General features: G+C 47.5%; 1 protein-coding gene across 1 annotated transcript in view; it reads left to right on the top strand.

Annotated features, from left to right (window-relative positions):
* The window catches only part of ANTXR1 (ANTXR cell adhesion molecule 1), an 81,869-nt gene that overhangs the window by 53,849 nt on the left and 11,663 nt on the right, over positions 1-16,357 (top strand). Inside the window, exons 15-17 of the mRNA XM_030509895.1 lie at positions 4,442-4,537; positions 4,884-5,051; positions 9,911-9,991. Coding sequence (XP_030365755.1) covers positions 4,442-4,537; positions 4,884-5,051; positions 9,911-9,991 — 345 coding nt within the window. The remainder of the gene's footprint in view (positions 1-4,441; positions 4,538-4,883; positions 5,052-9,910; positions 9,992-16,357) is intronic.

The following is a 16,357-nucleotide window of genomic DNA, read 5'->3' as shown; positions in this document are numbered from 1 at the left end:
TTTGATCTTTGTGAACTAATCTCTGAACATTCATGAGGCCAGAGAATGGCTAAAAGGGGTTTATCTGCTTGGCTTGCTGCTTGCACCCTCACTTCTTGGTGTTTATTAATCTTTTCCCCATTGTTTTCCTCTCCCTTCCTGAAAAGCCTTGCTGGGGAGACAGCAAAATAAGCTCCAGAGAAAGGATCTGATAGGAATGTTTTGTAGACACCAAGGCAGGAAATATATTCTGTTATTCCTGAAATGAAGCCAGGTCACAGTGGTGTGCCAGCTCCCTCCCTCTCCTTTGCTCCCCTTTTACAGGGAGTTGTGGAAGTATGGGAGGAAGGGAAAAGAACCTTTCAAGGCATTTAAAAGCTTGGGGATGCTATTGGCAATAGAGGAGGTGTAGGTCTGACACCATGAAGGTGTGGAGTTTTATAGCCAGATTTCACATGCAATATCTAGGCAGGCCCAGCACAGCAAACTGTTGGTGTAGAGCTGTGAAAGTTGGGTTTGATCACATCAGAGTTGCAGTGGGAGCACCAGGATTAATTCCCTTGACCTTGTGAGACCTTATTTCATCTTCCTGTAGCTCAGCGTCTGAGCTATCAACAGGCAATAGCTCAACCTCCTTTCTTCTTCATCAGAACAGGGTTCTCTCTTACCTGTGTGCATGTCTACGTGGATATGTACAACTTCAGGCAGGATCTTTAAGAATCTACCATAGCTGAATAATGGGTTTAAACTGAAACAGGGGAAGTTCAGGTTGGAGATAAGGCAGAAGTTGTTCCCTGTGAGGGTGCTGAGGCGCTGGCACAGGGTGCCCAGAGAAGCTGTGGCTGCCCCATCCCTGGCAGTGTTCAAGGCCAGGTTGGACACAGGGGCTTGGAGCAACCTGCTCTAGTGGAAGGTGTCCCTGCCCGTGGCAGGGGGTTGGAACTGGAGGAGCTTTAAGGTCCCTTCCAACCCAAACCAGGCTGGGATTCTATGAAATGAGGAGTTTCTGTGGTCATTAAGACCAACAAAGACGAGTTTTGAAGCATTTGCATTTCCAGGATAAGCTCATATGTGGGGTTTTGGTGCCTTATGAGAGCTGAGGTCTTTCTTCAGCCTGCTCCATAGTAGAGCACCAGCAAAACATTTCCTCTCAGATGCTCGTGTGACCTGGCAGTGCTTTCTGCTGATAGTTTGCAGGCTTGGGCCAGTGACAGGCAGAGATATGAGAAACCCAAAGCGATGAGTTACTGCAGTTGTGATTTAGATGCCTGGCAGAGAGCAGCAAGGAAAACCTTCCACAGCAGAGAGGAAGTTCTGGAGAACCAAGCACGGCATCTCTAAAGGGTAACAACACCTCTGCATCTGTGAGGTGGCCATGAGGTTTAGAACTGAACCTGGTTTTGGGAGAATAAGGAGGCAGAGAGGAGCCAGAAGCCTCGAGAACAGTGTATTCGCCTCCCTGTTTCCTTCGCTGTGAAGTTAGATGGTAACATCTCTTTACTCAGAGGAATGACTGTCCTGTCGTGTCCGAGCTCTCTGTAAGTGCTAAACCCTGACAGCATTCAGGCACCACAGAGGCAACTGTGAAAACAATTAGAAGGGTGGGGAGAGGGGTAAGTTGTCCAAGCTTTTTATTTTAATATCTGGCCAGATTCAGTTTGAGTCTTACCCAGAGTGGTTCAGATCTCCCCAGTGGAGCCTGAATTATCCTTGTGTTACCCACAGATGAGGTTGCCTCAGGTCAGGGTCAAAGTATACAGCATGGAGATAAACAGAGATCTTTGTTTTCTGAACCCAGCAGCTCTGGAGCTGGAGTTCTGACTGGGAAAAGTGGCTCTGTCCTGCTTCTTCTGCTTCTTTAAAAGAAACTCTAGCTCCATCTAAAGCAGATTTTGGGGGTGGAAAGATGCCAATTTCTGTACAGTCACTTTCCAGCATCCTTAAATGCACTTGAATTTTCCGGGGCTGGTTTTTATACTGCTGCTGGGTCAGAGCTGAGGATCCTTTTGCAGTTCTCCCTCAGGCAAAAACCCCATTGCAGCGAAGTGTAGAAAAATATGGGCAAAACTGAGCCAGGACGTGAGATTTCAGCCCTGGTTTATTGGCTCCGCCCTCGGGAACGGGGCAGGGAGCTGGGATGCTGGACACGGGGGTTGTTTGCCACTTCCTTAACCTGACACAGAGGGAAGATTGACATGAGCTCTTAGGCAGAAGTTCTTCCCTGTGAGGGTGCTGAGGCGCTGGCACAGGGTGCCCAGAGAAGCTGTGGCTGCCCCATCCCTGGCAGTGTTCAAGGCCAGGTTGGACACAGGGGCTTGGAGCAACCTGCTCTAGTGGAAGGTGTCCCTGCCCGTGGCAGGGGGTTGGAACTGGATGAGCGTTAAGGTCCCTTCCAACACAAACCATCCTGTGATCCTGTGAGTCCTTCACATTTTCCTGCCACCTCTCTACCCGTGACCCCCATGTTCCCAGTGTCTTTCCTTTAGCTGCTCACGTGTGCTGCGAGTGCATTTGCCAAGTGTGTAGGACACCACTGGTGGGGTTTTCTGCCTTTTTGCTAGTATTGCAAAACCTCCCGTGCCCTTCAAAGCATGTAAACAGACTCCTCCTGAAGGAAGCTTGTGACTCCTTTGTTTTTCATGTGTCCAGTGCTGCCTTTCTGTGCGTGTGCTCTTTCGGTTGTTGTTCTGGCAGGAGGCTCCTATCTCACATTCAAGTGACTTGCACAGGGCTTTTAAGGGCTTGTGGGGAAGATTTCCTAAACCTTGGTATTTCCTGTTGTGAGAAGTCCAGTCTGTGCTAAACTGCACAGAGAGAAAGAGAATTGCTGAAGGAAAATATTTAGATGGCTTTGATTCCAACTTTTTAAAGAAGTCCTCATGGAAAACTTCATGCAGAGATATTAAGTTCTTGGGTTGCAGCAAAGGAGCCTCAGCAGCTCTAAGCAGAGTGAGAGAAAGGGCTCAGCTGGGAGGGAGAAGAACCTGGTGTTTATGGCTCAATGGTTCACTCTTCCTTTAGAGCAGGACACATTTTGCACTGAATTGATGTGTATTTTGCAAAACAGAAATGCTTTTGTTTGCCATGAAAAGCAGAGTTTGTCTTGGGTCTTTCCTCCCTGCCCCCCTCTTTTCCAGTTTTCCTTCCATTCCCAAATATTTTTGGCTTTTCAAATATTGGAAATCTCCGAAGTTTTGGAGTTTTGCCAAATCCCTGTGAAAAATTAAAGGAAAAGAATCAAAAAGAAGAACGGACCATTTTTCATTTCTCTCCCCGTTTTCACAGGAAATACTTCACGTTTCTGATGAACTCTGCTTTTCTGCTTTGCCAGTTCACGGCCTCAACTGCAGGAATTAAAGGGAAAGGCACTCTATAGGTCGGGACATACGTGGAGCTGTTCTATAGTGCAACAAAGAGTGTAGAATATATAGAATCCACTCACTAGAACTTTAGATAGACTCCTTAAGGAGATATTCTTGATCTATTCATTTGACTGTGTGTGAATGACATCGCGAAGGTCCTGAGCACATTGAACTTTGTGTATGGTGGTAGGTTTCTGCCTGCACTGTGTAGGGGTAAAACACATTCAAACCTGTACACAATTTACATCACATTTATGCCTGACTTTCTGCTGCCATAAACCGTGACCCTCCCTGAAGGCCCACGGAGTTCCATGGGCAGCCTCTATAGCAGAAGCAGAAGTTCCTTCTAAGAGTTCAATCCATTCTAACTCTTCCATTAGACTTTTCCATCCTATTACACTTGTCCAGCACATCTCAAAACCCCTCATCTCCGTGTTGGACATCCACACTGGGGTTGTTTCCAAGTGTACTCCTAATTTGCCTTCACTCAGGAGGAAATTTACCTTGATTCCTTGCTTTTCCCCCTCCTTCTGTCAAATCTGAATGACCACAGGATGGTTTTTCAGGGCCCTGGAGGTTCCTCCACATGGGGAGCCATGGGGCAGGGCAGAAGCTTTTCTCTCCCAAGCCACAGGCACAAGCAAAGAGATGGCAAGGAGGAGGCAAGTCCCTGCTACCACCATTCATGGCTGGCACATCACCCAGCTTGCAGCCCAAAGACCCCAGCTCTTGAGCTGTGTTGAGTGTGGGTTTGGTGGCTGCTTCAATGAGTTTGCAACTTGGAGACAAATTACTCCCCTGAATTAAAAGATCACAAAAGACAGAGTCTCTTTAAGAAACACAAAACAAAAAGGGGTGTGTGTGTGCAAGAATCACATTGGAGCTGGCGCTGGGCTGGACCTTTCAAGTGGTGGGTATTTATGTCATGAAACATTTTCTCTTCATGAGTGTACATCCTCTAGAGAATAACCAGTGGAGACCAGAACCTTGACTGGCCTGGCTCTAGCAGGCTCAGAGGACCACATAGCCTCTAGCTGTTTATTCCTTTCCATGTCTAGTCATGCTTCCCAACAGTGTAATCCCTTCCTTCTGTTTTGTAGGAAGAAGATGATGATGGCCTTCCAAAAAAGAAATGGCCAACAGTAGATGCCTCTTATTATGGTGGAAGAGGAGTTGGTGGCATCAAACGAATGGAGGTAATTAGATACCAGTTCATGTATCCAGAGACCTTACTGGTGAGCTGAGCTGTGACATCTCCCTGCAATTACCCAGAAAGAAATTCAGGAGATAGGCAAAAACTTCTTTAAGCTTTTCTTTGTACATCTAAGTCCAGGTTATTTTTCATACAGGGATATTTGAAAGCCAAACGTAGATTCCTCAAGTTTGGGACCATCTTTTTTTCTCTAGTACAGTAAGATTCTGCCTAGAAACAAGCTTCACAGCATCGCTCTTCACCTTCCATTTGGGCACTGGGAAAGTATGGATAAGGGATGTAACTCTGCAGCAGCCACTCTTGTAACATGCCCTGATGCATCTTTTCAGGTGCGCTGGGGAGAAAAGGGCTCCACAGAAGAAGGTGCTAAGTTAGAGAAAGCCAAGAATGCCAGGGTGAAGATGCCAGAACAGGAATACGAGTTCCCTGAACCCAGGAATCTGGCGAACAACATGCGCAGGCCTTCGTCTCCTCGGAAGTGGTACTCCCCAATCAAGGTAAGCCCTGCCTTGTACATCACAGGATGTTTCTATGCAGTACAGTCTTAAGTGTTTTAAGGCTAAGATGTAGAACTGGCCACAAACCTGTACAAGATCTTAGGCAGAAGCTCTTCCCTGTGAGGGTGCTGAGGCGCTGGCACAGGGTGCCCAGAGAAGCTGTGGCTGCCCCATCCCTGGCAGTGTTCAAGGCCAGGTTGGACACAGGGGCTTGGAGTAACCGGCTCTAGTGGAAGGTGTCCCTGCCTGTGGCAGGGGTTGGAACTGGATGATCTTAAGGTCCTTTCCAACCCAAACCAGTCTGTGATAATATGAATTCATATCCAAGTGCAAAACACACCACTGGAGCTCGGATCTCATTTAGAAGTGGAGATTCTGGTTAGGGTCTTAGAAACCCTCTCCAGGCAATTAATCTGCGAGTAGTCTGCAAAAAGGGTGTAACATACGTAGTAAAATTTTTGGTGTGTAGAGCTCACCTTGAACCTTATGCTGGGGAGTGAGAAAGTGCCTCACTGCTGGGAAAGAGAAGGTTTATTCTCCTGTGTTCTTCCTCCCCAGCAGCAGCCTCTCTGGTCAGACACATTCTGTTAGCCAGATTATTGCAGTGCAGGTAGGCTACCCTGCAGTACACCCAGGTTTCCCTGTGTTGTATCTGGTTACTGGTCAGCTCCAAGCACTGCCCATAGGAATTTGGGTAAGTAAGTCACACGTTTTGGCTCTCCTCAGTCATTGATCTTGCAGCTGGTTCAAATCCAGCAAAGGGAATGGCAAGGATGCACAGGGGAGGAAGAGTGGTTTCCGGAGGATACGGAAATGTGAGCCTCTGAGAACCTGGTCCAGTGCCTTTTCTCTTTTCCCCCTTAAAGATTATCATCTAATAAACAGAGCTGACCAACAAGTCATCTCAGTCGTGTTATAATGACTTCAGCATGTGTTCATGGAGGTTATTCATTCCCACAGTGGGACAGGTTAGAGAGTCAATGTTTGCAGTTTGGAGTGGGAACGCACTAAGCACCATCCCATATAGCTGCTCCCTTGTTCCTAAAGGCATCTCCTTCCCGTTTTGCATCGGTGTGAAGTATTTGTAACACACACTTGTCCCATCTGGGAGATTTTCACTCCTACTCTGTGCTCATGGAAATGACCTCATGGAGCTGAGAGACACAGCTCAGTGCCTGTTGCGTGTTGCAGTCAGAAGGGCTCACAGCACACAAAGCTATACCTCAGCCACCAACAAGCTGACAGAAACACAGATTTTGGCACAAAGAGCCCTGCTCAGGCAGCTGCAATCCATGTGGGTGCAACTACCTGAGATCATTAGCTGAGAGTTGGCTCCTTTCCCATAGAAGATAGTGCTGAGTTTCTCCCCTCTTCCTTCATCAGTTCATGCTGTTGGATTGCAGCTTCAGGAGGGTTCGTTTGCAGAGTTTATTCTGCATGGTAGGAAATCAGCTCTGAACAGAGGAGACAAGTTCATTGCAGATCTGTCTCCCATATGGAAATTCCCTGACATTCAAGAGAGGCTTGGAGAAAAGATTCAATGCATGTAGGGTTCAAGTTCAGTTCTGCCTCTGCCTAGGAACAGCTTTGGCTTTGTAACACCAAGAATTCAGTTATAAGGGGGCCTACAAATATCAGGAGTATCCCATGGGTGATATTTTCAATTCCTTTAGAAATATCTCTGATCTCCCAATCAGATTGCATGCAGTTTCAGTCCAAGAGCCCATATCCAAATACTCCCGTAACTCTGCAGTGTTCCACATCTGGGCAGTATTTAGTAGCCTGACTCTGGCTGTGCACAAGAATGTACCTAGTTATTAATTGCCACCACACCCCCTATTGAACTGCAGCCAAAAGACAGTGGATGGGATAAAGTATCCAACACTTTCCCCACGTGCAGTCATGAGGACTCATCAGATCCAGAGATCATTCCTATGAAGCAGGGGTCCTGCAGTTCCTCTCAGTAAGGAATCAGTAAAGTCCATCAGCACTCCTGGCAGAAGCTCTTGTCCTGAAGATGTGAGCACATGGAGAGGAACTTGCATTGTGTTATGCAGGGAAGCTCAGCAGTCATCAGGCAGAGGGAGGTGGGGGGGCCTGTTGGGTCCCTGGGTCTGCACTCTCAGCCAAGGCAGGACAGTGAGCTCGAATCCATTCTGTGTGTATGGCTTTTTCCACTCTGGGGCTTAAAATAACACAGAGGCTCCCACCACTCCTCAGGAGGGAACATTTCACAGACTACCTGACCTCACCCATAGGAAACGCCTCCTGATACTCAGCTTAGATTCTCCCTCATCCCCATGCTCCAAGTGCACTGGTAGAAGCAGATGTTAAATTTCCACGCATTCCACTGAACTGGTTGAAACACCTCTTTGGAAGGGAGATAAATACACATGTAACAAGCTACTTAAAATCCTTGGTAAAGAGGAAGGCAGAGAATTAGATCTCAGGAGCAGGGAACCAGTATAGCTTGGGTCTGACAAAGAGCCAGGAAATTCACATTTTGGGGCCACTTACCTTGCTGGCCAACAGGCCTCCTTTTCCCCATGCAGCATAAGTACCAGCCTTTACTTAGAGCATTCTGCCTTATGCCAGCTTATCTGACGGAGTTTTTCCTCCCTCTCTTTGTTACCCTTCCCAGAGTTACATCTATAACGTAGGTAGAGAGCTGAGAATGGGGAGATTGCTGTTTGAAATGCTCCACAGATTTATTTGCTCCGTAGTGTGGCTGCTGACACTGAACAGATTGTGGTTGTTATTACTGGTATTATTCTGATTTGCTGCTGTTACTTCTTAGCACGGTGCCAACTGGATGATCCTGCTTTAAAAATATCATTTCAACAGTCTGCAAAGTCAGTGCAAACAACCCTAGCAGGATGACAAGTCTTAAGTAGGACTCAAGACAAGTCTTGAGTAGGACTCAAAGCTTTATTTGCCTCCAGACTTTTTTTCCTCCAAGTGACCAATTGGAAAGGAGTTCCTAAACAGGGACACAGCCCATGCACCAGAGCACAGAGGTGTTTGTATTTCCAAGTGAATGCATTGCCATTCTCATTGCTTCAGCCAATATCATCCTTTCCATGATGCGCTCTCCCTCTCTTCCACCCAGATGTCCCAGACAGACCCTGAAGCTCCATTCAGACTCCCAAAGATGGAGCTTTTCCCAAGAAATCTTGGTAGGCTCTTGGAAAATAGGACTGCAGAGTAAAAAAGGACTTTTTTGTTCCATGGAAAGTTGTAATTTTCCCTCTGTTTTCCTAAAGGAGAAATGGAAGAAAAAGGTATTTAGTTCTTAAGTTGTCAGAGGTGACAGGAGATCAAGAGCTTGAACTAGCTCTGATGTAGGGAGAAAGATGGATTGGGATGGACAGGGATGGCTTCCCTCAGGTCTGAGAGGTTGTGCTGTCCAAGAAGGGGCTGACAGAGAAGTTTCTTGCTGCTTCTTTTGAGAATAACACTTTCCTGGCTCTCACCTTGGGAAGTCTTTTCCCCAGTATCCTATGGAAATACATCTACGTAGTCATTCTGTGTGTCTGTCCGTCTCCACCCATGTATCCCTCCAAATCCCAAAGAAGCTTTGAACCATTGGCTCAACGCACTGGTTGAGGAATACAGGTCCCAAAGAGGATTACACTCCTAATGGATTCTTGAAAAGGGAAGAGAAAGACTCTGTCCCCATGAGAGGAAGAGCGCACACTGAGCGCATTGAGTCTTTAATTAGATACCAGAGAATCAGGGTCTCAGAAGGATCTTATCAATCTAAATCACCCCTTTGCCAGTTTAAAGCCATTCCCCCTTGTCCCATCACTACATGCCCATGTACATTTTCTATCGAATGCAAGACTTCAGCTCACATTGTTGAACTAAATGACCCAGGAATCATTCAAGTAACCATATAGAATCATAGAACCACAGAGTGGTTTGGGTTGGAAGGGACCTTAAAGCTCATCCAGTTCTAACCCCCTGCCATGGACAGGGGCACCTTCCACTAGAGCAGGTTGCTCCAAGCCCCTGTGTCCAACCTGGCCTTGAACACTGCCAGGGATGGGGCAGCCACAGCTGCTCTGGGCACCCTGTGCCAGCGCCTCAGCACCCTCACAGGGAAGAGCTTCTGCCTCAGAGCTCATCTCAATCTCCCCTCTGGCAGGTTAAAGCCATTCCCCTTGGCCTGTCCCTACAGGCCTTTGTCCAAAGCCCCTCTCCAGGTTTCCTGGAGCCCCTTTAGGCACTGGAGCTGCTCTAAGGTCTCCCCTTCAGGAGCCTTCTCTTCTTCAGGCTGACCCAGCCCAGTTGTCTCAGCCTGGCTCCAGAGCAGAGCTGCTCCAGCCTCATTCAGCTTGTGAGAACCATTGTGGCGTATCAAGGGTGGCATCTCTGGAGCAACTGACACTGAGACATAAATCAGAATTAGCTCTAATCCATCCCAGGGGTTGCCTGGAGCTGGAGGCAGGACAGATCAGAAACACAGCGTGTAAGATCACCGGATGCTCTCTGCATTGATTTAGCATTTTGTTCACAATGACATCAGGAGCTGAGTAGGTGTTAGAGTCTCTCTCAGCCTAGGAGGTGTCAACTTATCTATTACCTTTGGAGGTTTTCAGAATACATAAAGACACATGGATACTGTTGGCTGCCAGACATTCCTGCTTATTGCTCCCCTGAAGCCTCTTCCTTTGCACTTGCAGCAAGTTCAGAGCAGGTTCCTGCGAGGGAAAGCGCTGACTCCAGCATCTTGTAGAAGCACAGGAAATTATTAAGTATCAAGCATGTAGGTCTAAAGCTGTGTTGTCCCCGCACTGCACTTTGCCCTTGCACTTGTTCTTGCTCAGAAGATAACACTGTGTTCCTTTGGATTGCAGGGGAAGCTGGATGCTCTCTGGGTCTTGCTGCGGAAGGGTTATGACCGTGTGTCTGTGATGCGCCCACAGCCAGGAGACAAGGTACCGTGCCTCAAACATCCCTGTTCCTGCTAGGGAAAACACAACTGCTGGAGTTTCTGCTTGGCATGACATGTGGAATGGGAGGCAGGGGCTCCTGGCAGCTTAGAAACAACAATTGTCAGCATTGTTTGCAAGTGCATTTCATGCAACTTGATGCAGTGTCAAGTATGAAACTGCCCAGAACTACCCATCGGCGAGCCCAGGCCAGTCTTGCTTAGATAACACAGCTGCTTTCAGGTAATTACAGACTTCTAATGAATAGTAGGCAATATTTCTGCTTATCTTTACTGATTAAACTCTTACATTCTGAAATAAAACTCTCAACATACATGAATGCTACGTAAATTTAAACTTTCTGGGCACTTTCACAAAGCAAAGTTTGCAGAATGAGGTTTGTTGTGTGAGAGGGAGGAAGTATTCCCGTCTATTTCTAGTAAAAACTGGCTTCGTGCAAATTTCTATCCATTCATGGGTGCTAATTATGGGTGGAAACAGAAGCCATTGAAGAAAAGAGACTAATGTCACCTTACAGGAATGATGCTGTCTATGACAGCAGGACACTAGAGGGCTACAGCTCATCTCCAAGGTATGAATCTCCTTTTCAGAGGGATTAAACATCAGGATGCTTCCTAATCAATATCAGGACAGTTACTGCTATCTCTGCAGACACGTAGCTGAGAACTGAAGTGACCAACTGAAGTGACTCATGTGTTGTGTGCAGCTCTGAGCATCAGCAGACACGCAGGGATTGTATGTTCAAGGCACGCAGTGCGGGTGACTTGAAATCCCTCTGGTAGCCGTAAGACGTCCCCTAATTCCCTGCACTTTAGATGGCTACACCCAGTATCCCAGAGCTGTTCCCAATCCCCAGTTTTTAATATCTCTAAGGATGGAGATTCAGCATCTCCCTGAGCCTCTGTCCACACTCAACAAAGGAGCTTGGAGATGCTTCAGGAATATATTTGGCCTAAAGCATAAGGGACTGTGTAGCATTGGGAAGGCTTCAAAAAACTCAACTGCATATAGAATCATAGATGAAACAGCAATGTCATTTTTTGGTGGAGAATCATAGGTCTGTAACATTTGGCTCCCTGGAAGGTTTTCCATTGAAAACTCATGTGAATAAAAAGGTTTAATATTTTATTTATTATTTAATATTACTATTCCTTCAGAGAGGAGATTTGCTAAAATGTCTTTGCTGAGTGTGACAGTGATGGAGTGATGGAGTGTCTGGGAGAGAAGCTCATAGCACAGATTGCTACTGCCTGGCAATTCCCCAAGGAATATGGGATTGAAGAATGCCTGTTCTGTCAATAACTGTTTTGACTTGACGAGATAAGATTATTCACATGAAAGATGCTACTTCCCCTTATGCTGAGGAAAATCCAGAGCAGTTCAACTGAAGCTGATAGAGTGAACAGCAATTTCATAATGTATTAGGTCAGGTTGGACGGGGCTTGGAGCAACCTGCTCTAGTGGAAGGTGTTCCTGCCTGGGGCAGGGGGTTGGAACTGGATGAGCTTTAAGGTCTCTTCCAGCCCAAACCATTCCATGATTCTATGACTAGAGCCACTGACAGCAGGCTCCATCCCTTATTGGTAATGCACCTCTTTCTTAGACATGTGGTTCTGTGTCCTGCAGCATAAGCAATAGTAGAATTAGCCCCTACAGGTGTTATATGATCCAGCCTCAGGGTAAATCATTCTCTTTATGATCCCGTTGTGCTATAAAGGATCTCTGACTTGCGTGCAAGCCTCATTCCATGTGAAAGAGAAGCTGGCTGCAAGTGCACCCAGGTTTATAGCTGCTACAATCCGTCTTTCTGTCCAGCCAGCTCCTGGCAGCTTGAAATGCTGGGGCACCCTCCTGTGTAGATAGGAAGTGCTGCTCAGACTTACTATGAGGGCAGGCAGCTCTTACAACATGGGTTTGCCTTCATGTAAACAAAACTCTGGGCCTGAGTGTTTGTCTTTGACCAACCACGTGTGACCCTCTTGTTGGTTTAAATCACTTCCAGGCTTGAAGTGAGCAGTTTATGTTCATTCCTTTCCAGTAGTGGCAGAACTACCAGGTGATGTCACCCCAACAGCAGAGGCAAAACCAATATGAGTAAAGCATGAACATGACTTTCATTAGTTTACACAGCTGAAGGGGCAGGATTAGGCAGGGCTTTTCCCTCCCCTTTTCAGCAAAAATGAGGGGGTTTTGTTTCCCTACTTCAAACCTAAAAAAGAATCTGGCTTCCAAGCACTGGGTTCAGCTTTGCGATTTCTGAGCCATCTCCCATCTTGCTATAGACATTCCTCATGATTTGGGTGCTAGATTTAACCTGTCCAACCTCACTTTCTCCTTTGCAGACACAAAGTGATTTTACTGGAGCTGGGCACCAGGCAGGTTGGCTTTGTGACATTTAGAGCTTCTGTGCCTCTAAAGGGAAGGGACGAGGCAATATTGCTGTTAACTGAGTTACCACAAGTTACAACTGTGACTTGGGAGCCAAATCAGACAAAAAGAAAAGCATAAAGTTGCAAAAAAGAGTTGTAAAATCTGCACCTCACAAAATACAGAGAAACTCCAAGCCCTGTTTGATCCCTGATCCCTGCCAGGCTCCCTCCATCCTTCTCTGTGTCACTGTTCTTCAAAGAGGATTGTAAATACATGTCCAAACCCTAGGCTACAAAGGCTGCATAATTCAGGCTCCTTCAAGGCTGGTGGCTTCTCCCAAGTGAGCAAACATCAAATATTATCTGATAAAACACATTAGTGCTTTGGTGGGAGTGGAAATCCAGTGGGGAGGTCAGCGCTGAACTGGTCGGGATGGCAGCATGGATGCACCTACCAGTGCTGGCTGCGGGTCAGTGCCTGCAGCGCAGGAAGGCTGAGGAAGGGTGGACCGTTTCCTTCCCTTGCAAGGGAGAATACCAAGGAAAAGGGGCAGTTCCATAGGAAATCTTTTCCAGAACGAACCCTGTGTCTGTAGGACACTTGTGAGTTGTTCCCTGTGAGGGTGCTGAGGCGCTGGCACAGGGTGCCCAGAGAAGCTGTGGCTGCCCCATCCCTGGCAGTGTTCAAGGCCAGGTTGGACACAGGGGCTTGGAGCAACCTGCTCTAGTGGAAGGTGTCCCTGCCCGTGGCAGGGGTTGGAACTGGGTGAGCTTTAAGGTCCCAACACAAACCAGGCTGGGATTCTAGGACTACCACCAAACACCTGCTATGTCTGACACCTAGTGTGAGGAAGGTGTCTGTGCTCCGAGATATGGCGCAGCACCTCCTTGACCTGGCATGCAGAATGAGGCCATCTGGCCTGGATTTAGTTGTTCCTAGTGGAGGAGATGCTGAAGGACAGCAGTGCAGAGGACATTCACACCCAGGCAGCCCTGCACATTCACACATAGACACTGAGATGCTCCGCAGCCCTGTGTTCCTGGTGTAGGGTTTGCCAGCAGGATAGAGCTGTAAGAGCTGTTTTGGCAGTGGTGAGCTCAGCTATAAATTCCTGTGGCTTCTCCATGTGATTCCTAATAGCTCCTTTGGACCAGGGACATAGCAAGGACAGGCTTGATCCTCACCAGGTTGCAAAATCTTCAGTGGCAATGCTGCAGGCTTTCATAGCTGTCCATTGGCAAGTTTGAGTTTGATCCTGTTCTACTGGGAAGCAAAGGTAAAGCAGTGCTCTGCCCAGCTTGCCAGCAAAGGGGCCCATCAGAGCTGGTATGGACAACCCCAAGCCAGTGATGTGGCTTTAAAGTGGAGGTCAAAACTTCAGCTCTGATGCACTGGTGTGAGCCCAGCCTTGCCAACTGCAGAAGATGGGAAGCTTTAGGCAGTTGGATGCAGGGCTTTGAGGTATTGATGCACAAGGCAGCTTTTTCCTGCCTGCCTAACTGCATCCCAGTGCCATCCTTCCCCAGGGAGCTGCAGTGTGTGCTCCCATCCGGATCCTCTGCAGGGATGGAGGCAGTGGAGGGTGCCCCTCTCCCTGACAGCCAGCCCGAGGAGGTTCAGACCAACAAGCTCAGTCTTAACACTACCGTGCGTAGCCACCCAGTGTAGACTTCACAACGCAAGCTGAATAAACACTTCAGAGTTACTCAGCAGCACGCTACCATGCCCACACTGCCAGCTACACATAGACTGCCAGCTGGAGCAGTCCTTACAGCATGGATGTGCCCTGGGAATGAGAGAAGCAGGGACCAGCAAAGCATCTTACAGGAACCAGCAGGCTCAAAAGGAGCCATCTGCTTAAGAAGCCACCACATGGTGCATTCTCTGGCTGGATCAAATATTCAGACCCTGAAATTTATAGACGGGGTCTTTGACCATGTGATATTCCTAAAAGCTACAAGGAGGAGCTGTTTCAGAAGCAATTTGTACCTCCTTCCTTCTCTTTCCTGAAGAAAAGAAGGAAGTACATTTCAGACTCTTGATGGCGTCGAATGGGCACCTTAATTCACTCACTGGTCAACATACACAAGCGAAGCCAGATGAACAATCACTGAAAGGCATCTCTGTTTGCTTTGGAGCCTGCAAAGGAGTTGGACTTAGTCCCAGGGTTACATCATTTTCATATATAAGTAATCCCTTGCTATAATCAGTTACTTTATCCCCTGCCAGCACATGAGCTGAGCTGTTCAGAAGGATCACTTGGAACATGGATCCAGCTTCAACCACTGGCTTGACTAATTGTTGCTGTTTATCTGCTGGAGCGCACGCAGTCTGCCAGGTACCATCCACATTGTCAAGAAAGATGTCCTGAAGTCCACTTTAGTCTGTAACAGGACATTGGTTCAAGGCCAGTGACTAATAAGTTTGCGATTTATGTACATTGCAGTGGATAATGTGGGTATTGAAGCTTAGATTCCAGTCTTACTCTTCTCTGTGACCTCAAACAATCTCTTCGCCTCTTGTCTGTTCTTGCCCTGAAACCTTTAACCAAGGTTGAGATGCCTTGTACTAGGGCTGTTTCTTCACTGCAAAAGGTACAGATATAGAAATATAGGAAAAGAAATACAGTATAAAGCTGTTGGAGCGAGGCCAGAGGAGGCCATGGAGCTGCTGCGAGGGCTGGAGCAGCTCTGCTCTGGAGCCAGGCTGAGAGAGCTGGGCTGGGGCAGCCTGGAGAAGAGAAGGCTCCTGAAGGGGAGACCTTAGAGCAGCTCCAGTGCCTAAAGGGGCTCCAGGAAACCTGGAGAGGGGCTTTGGACAAGGGCCTGTAGGGACAGGCCAAGGGGAATGGCTTTAACCTGCCAGAGGGGAGATTGAGATGAGCTCTGAGGCAGAAGCTCTTCCCTGTGAGGGTGCTGAGGCGCTGGCACAGGGTGCCCAGAGAAGCTGTGGCTGCCCCATCCCTGGCAGTGTTCAAGGCCAGGTTGGACACAGGGGCTTGGAGCAACCTGCTCTAGTGGAAGGTGTCCCTGCCCGGGGCAGGGGGTTGGAGCTGGATGAGCTTTAAGGTCCCTTCAACCCAACCCAGGCTGGGATTCTATGATTCATTACTTTAGGTAGGCTACATCTTTACACATTATTTTTTTCTACTTCTTCATATTTATACCCACCTATACCTATGTTTCCCTAGACAAACACAAGATGAAAATACAATTATTGCAATGCAATAACCATGACAACATCATTTGCTCCCAGATTGAGAGCTCCTGGCCAAGTCTGAGCTTGGAACACATTTGAATAATCTCATCAATTCCTGACACAACAATGTTTATCAAGGAAACGCAATTGAAACTTTGAAGAGACATTAATTATTTGGCTCCTGGGCTTAGTCATTCCCTTAGTCCATTCTTAAATGATAAGGTGTTCCAAAAAATAGATATATTTTTACATCACCCCTATGTGATGATGGTTCAAATGTAAAAATAACCCCATTAATGCTGACAAGAATGCAAACCTAGGCTCCTGGGAATGTGAGAAGACCACAGGAATCCCATGTGACTCTGACTTCCTCCCCTTATTGGAACCATCTGTGCGTGTTGGTAACCTCAGGCCACTGCCAGGTTTGACTCCAAAGAAAAGGAGTTTCACAGCCTTTTAGTGCATTTCAGCCTCTCTGGTGCCCCTCAAAACAGGGCCTGAACATCCCTCTCCTTTCCTTCTGCTTTGGGAGAAAAGAGGCATGTTTAAAAGCCTTCAGCAAACCAGGCCAATGTTTATGTCAAGGTTTGTTCTTGCAAATGCAGCCGGGCATGTGGCCAGTGGGTGCAGATGTCACAACATGTTGATCGGGATCTGTGACTGCTATCGAAAGTTGTAGCTTTCATGGAGCTGTAGTGGGAACGCTTTGGCTCAAGTTGCTGTCATGCTGTGGACAGGCATCCTCTCTGGCTGATCTCCTTGAAGAGGTCTAGAAACATCTAA

This window comes from Strigops habroptila, chromosome 21 (genome assembly GCF_004027225.2).
Source record: "Strigops habroptila isolate Jane chromosome 21, bStrHab1.2.pri, whole genome shotgun sequence".
NCBI classification, from domain to species: Eukaryota; Metazoa; Chordata; class Aves; order Psittaciformes; family Psittacidae; genus Strigops; species Strigops habroptila.
The sequence above is the reverse complement of the archived record's forward strand: the minus strand, read 5'-3'. Positions and strand labels throughout refer to the sequence as shown.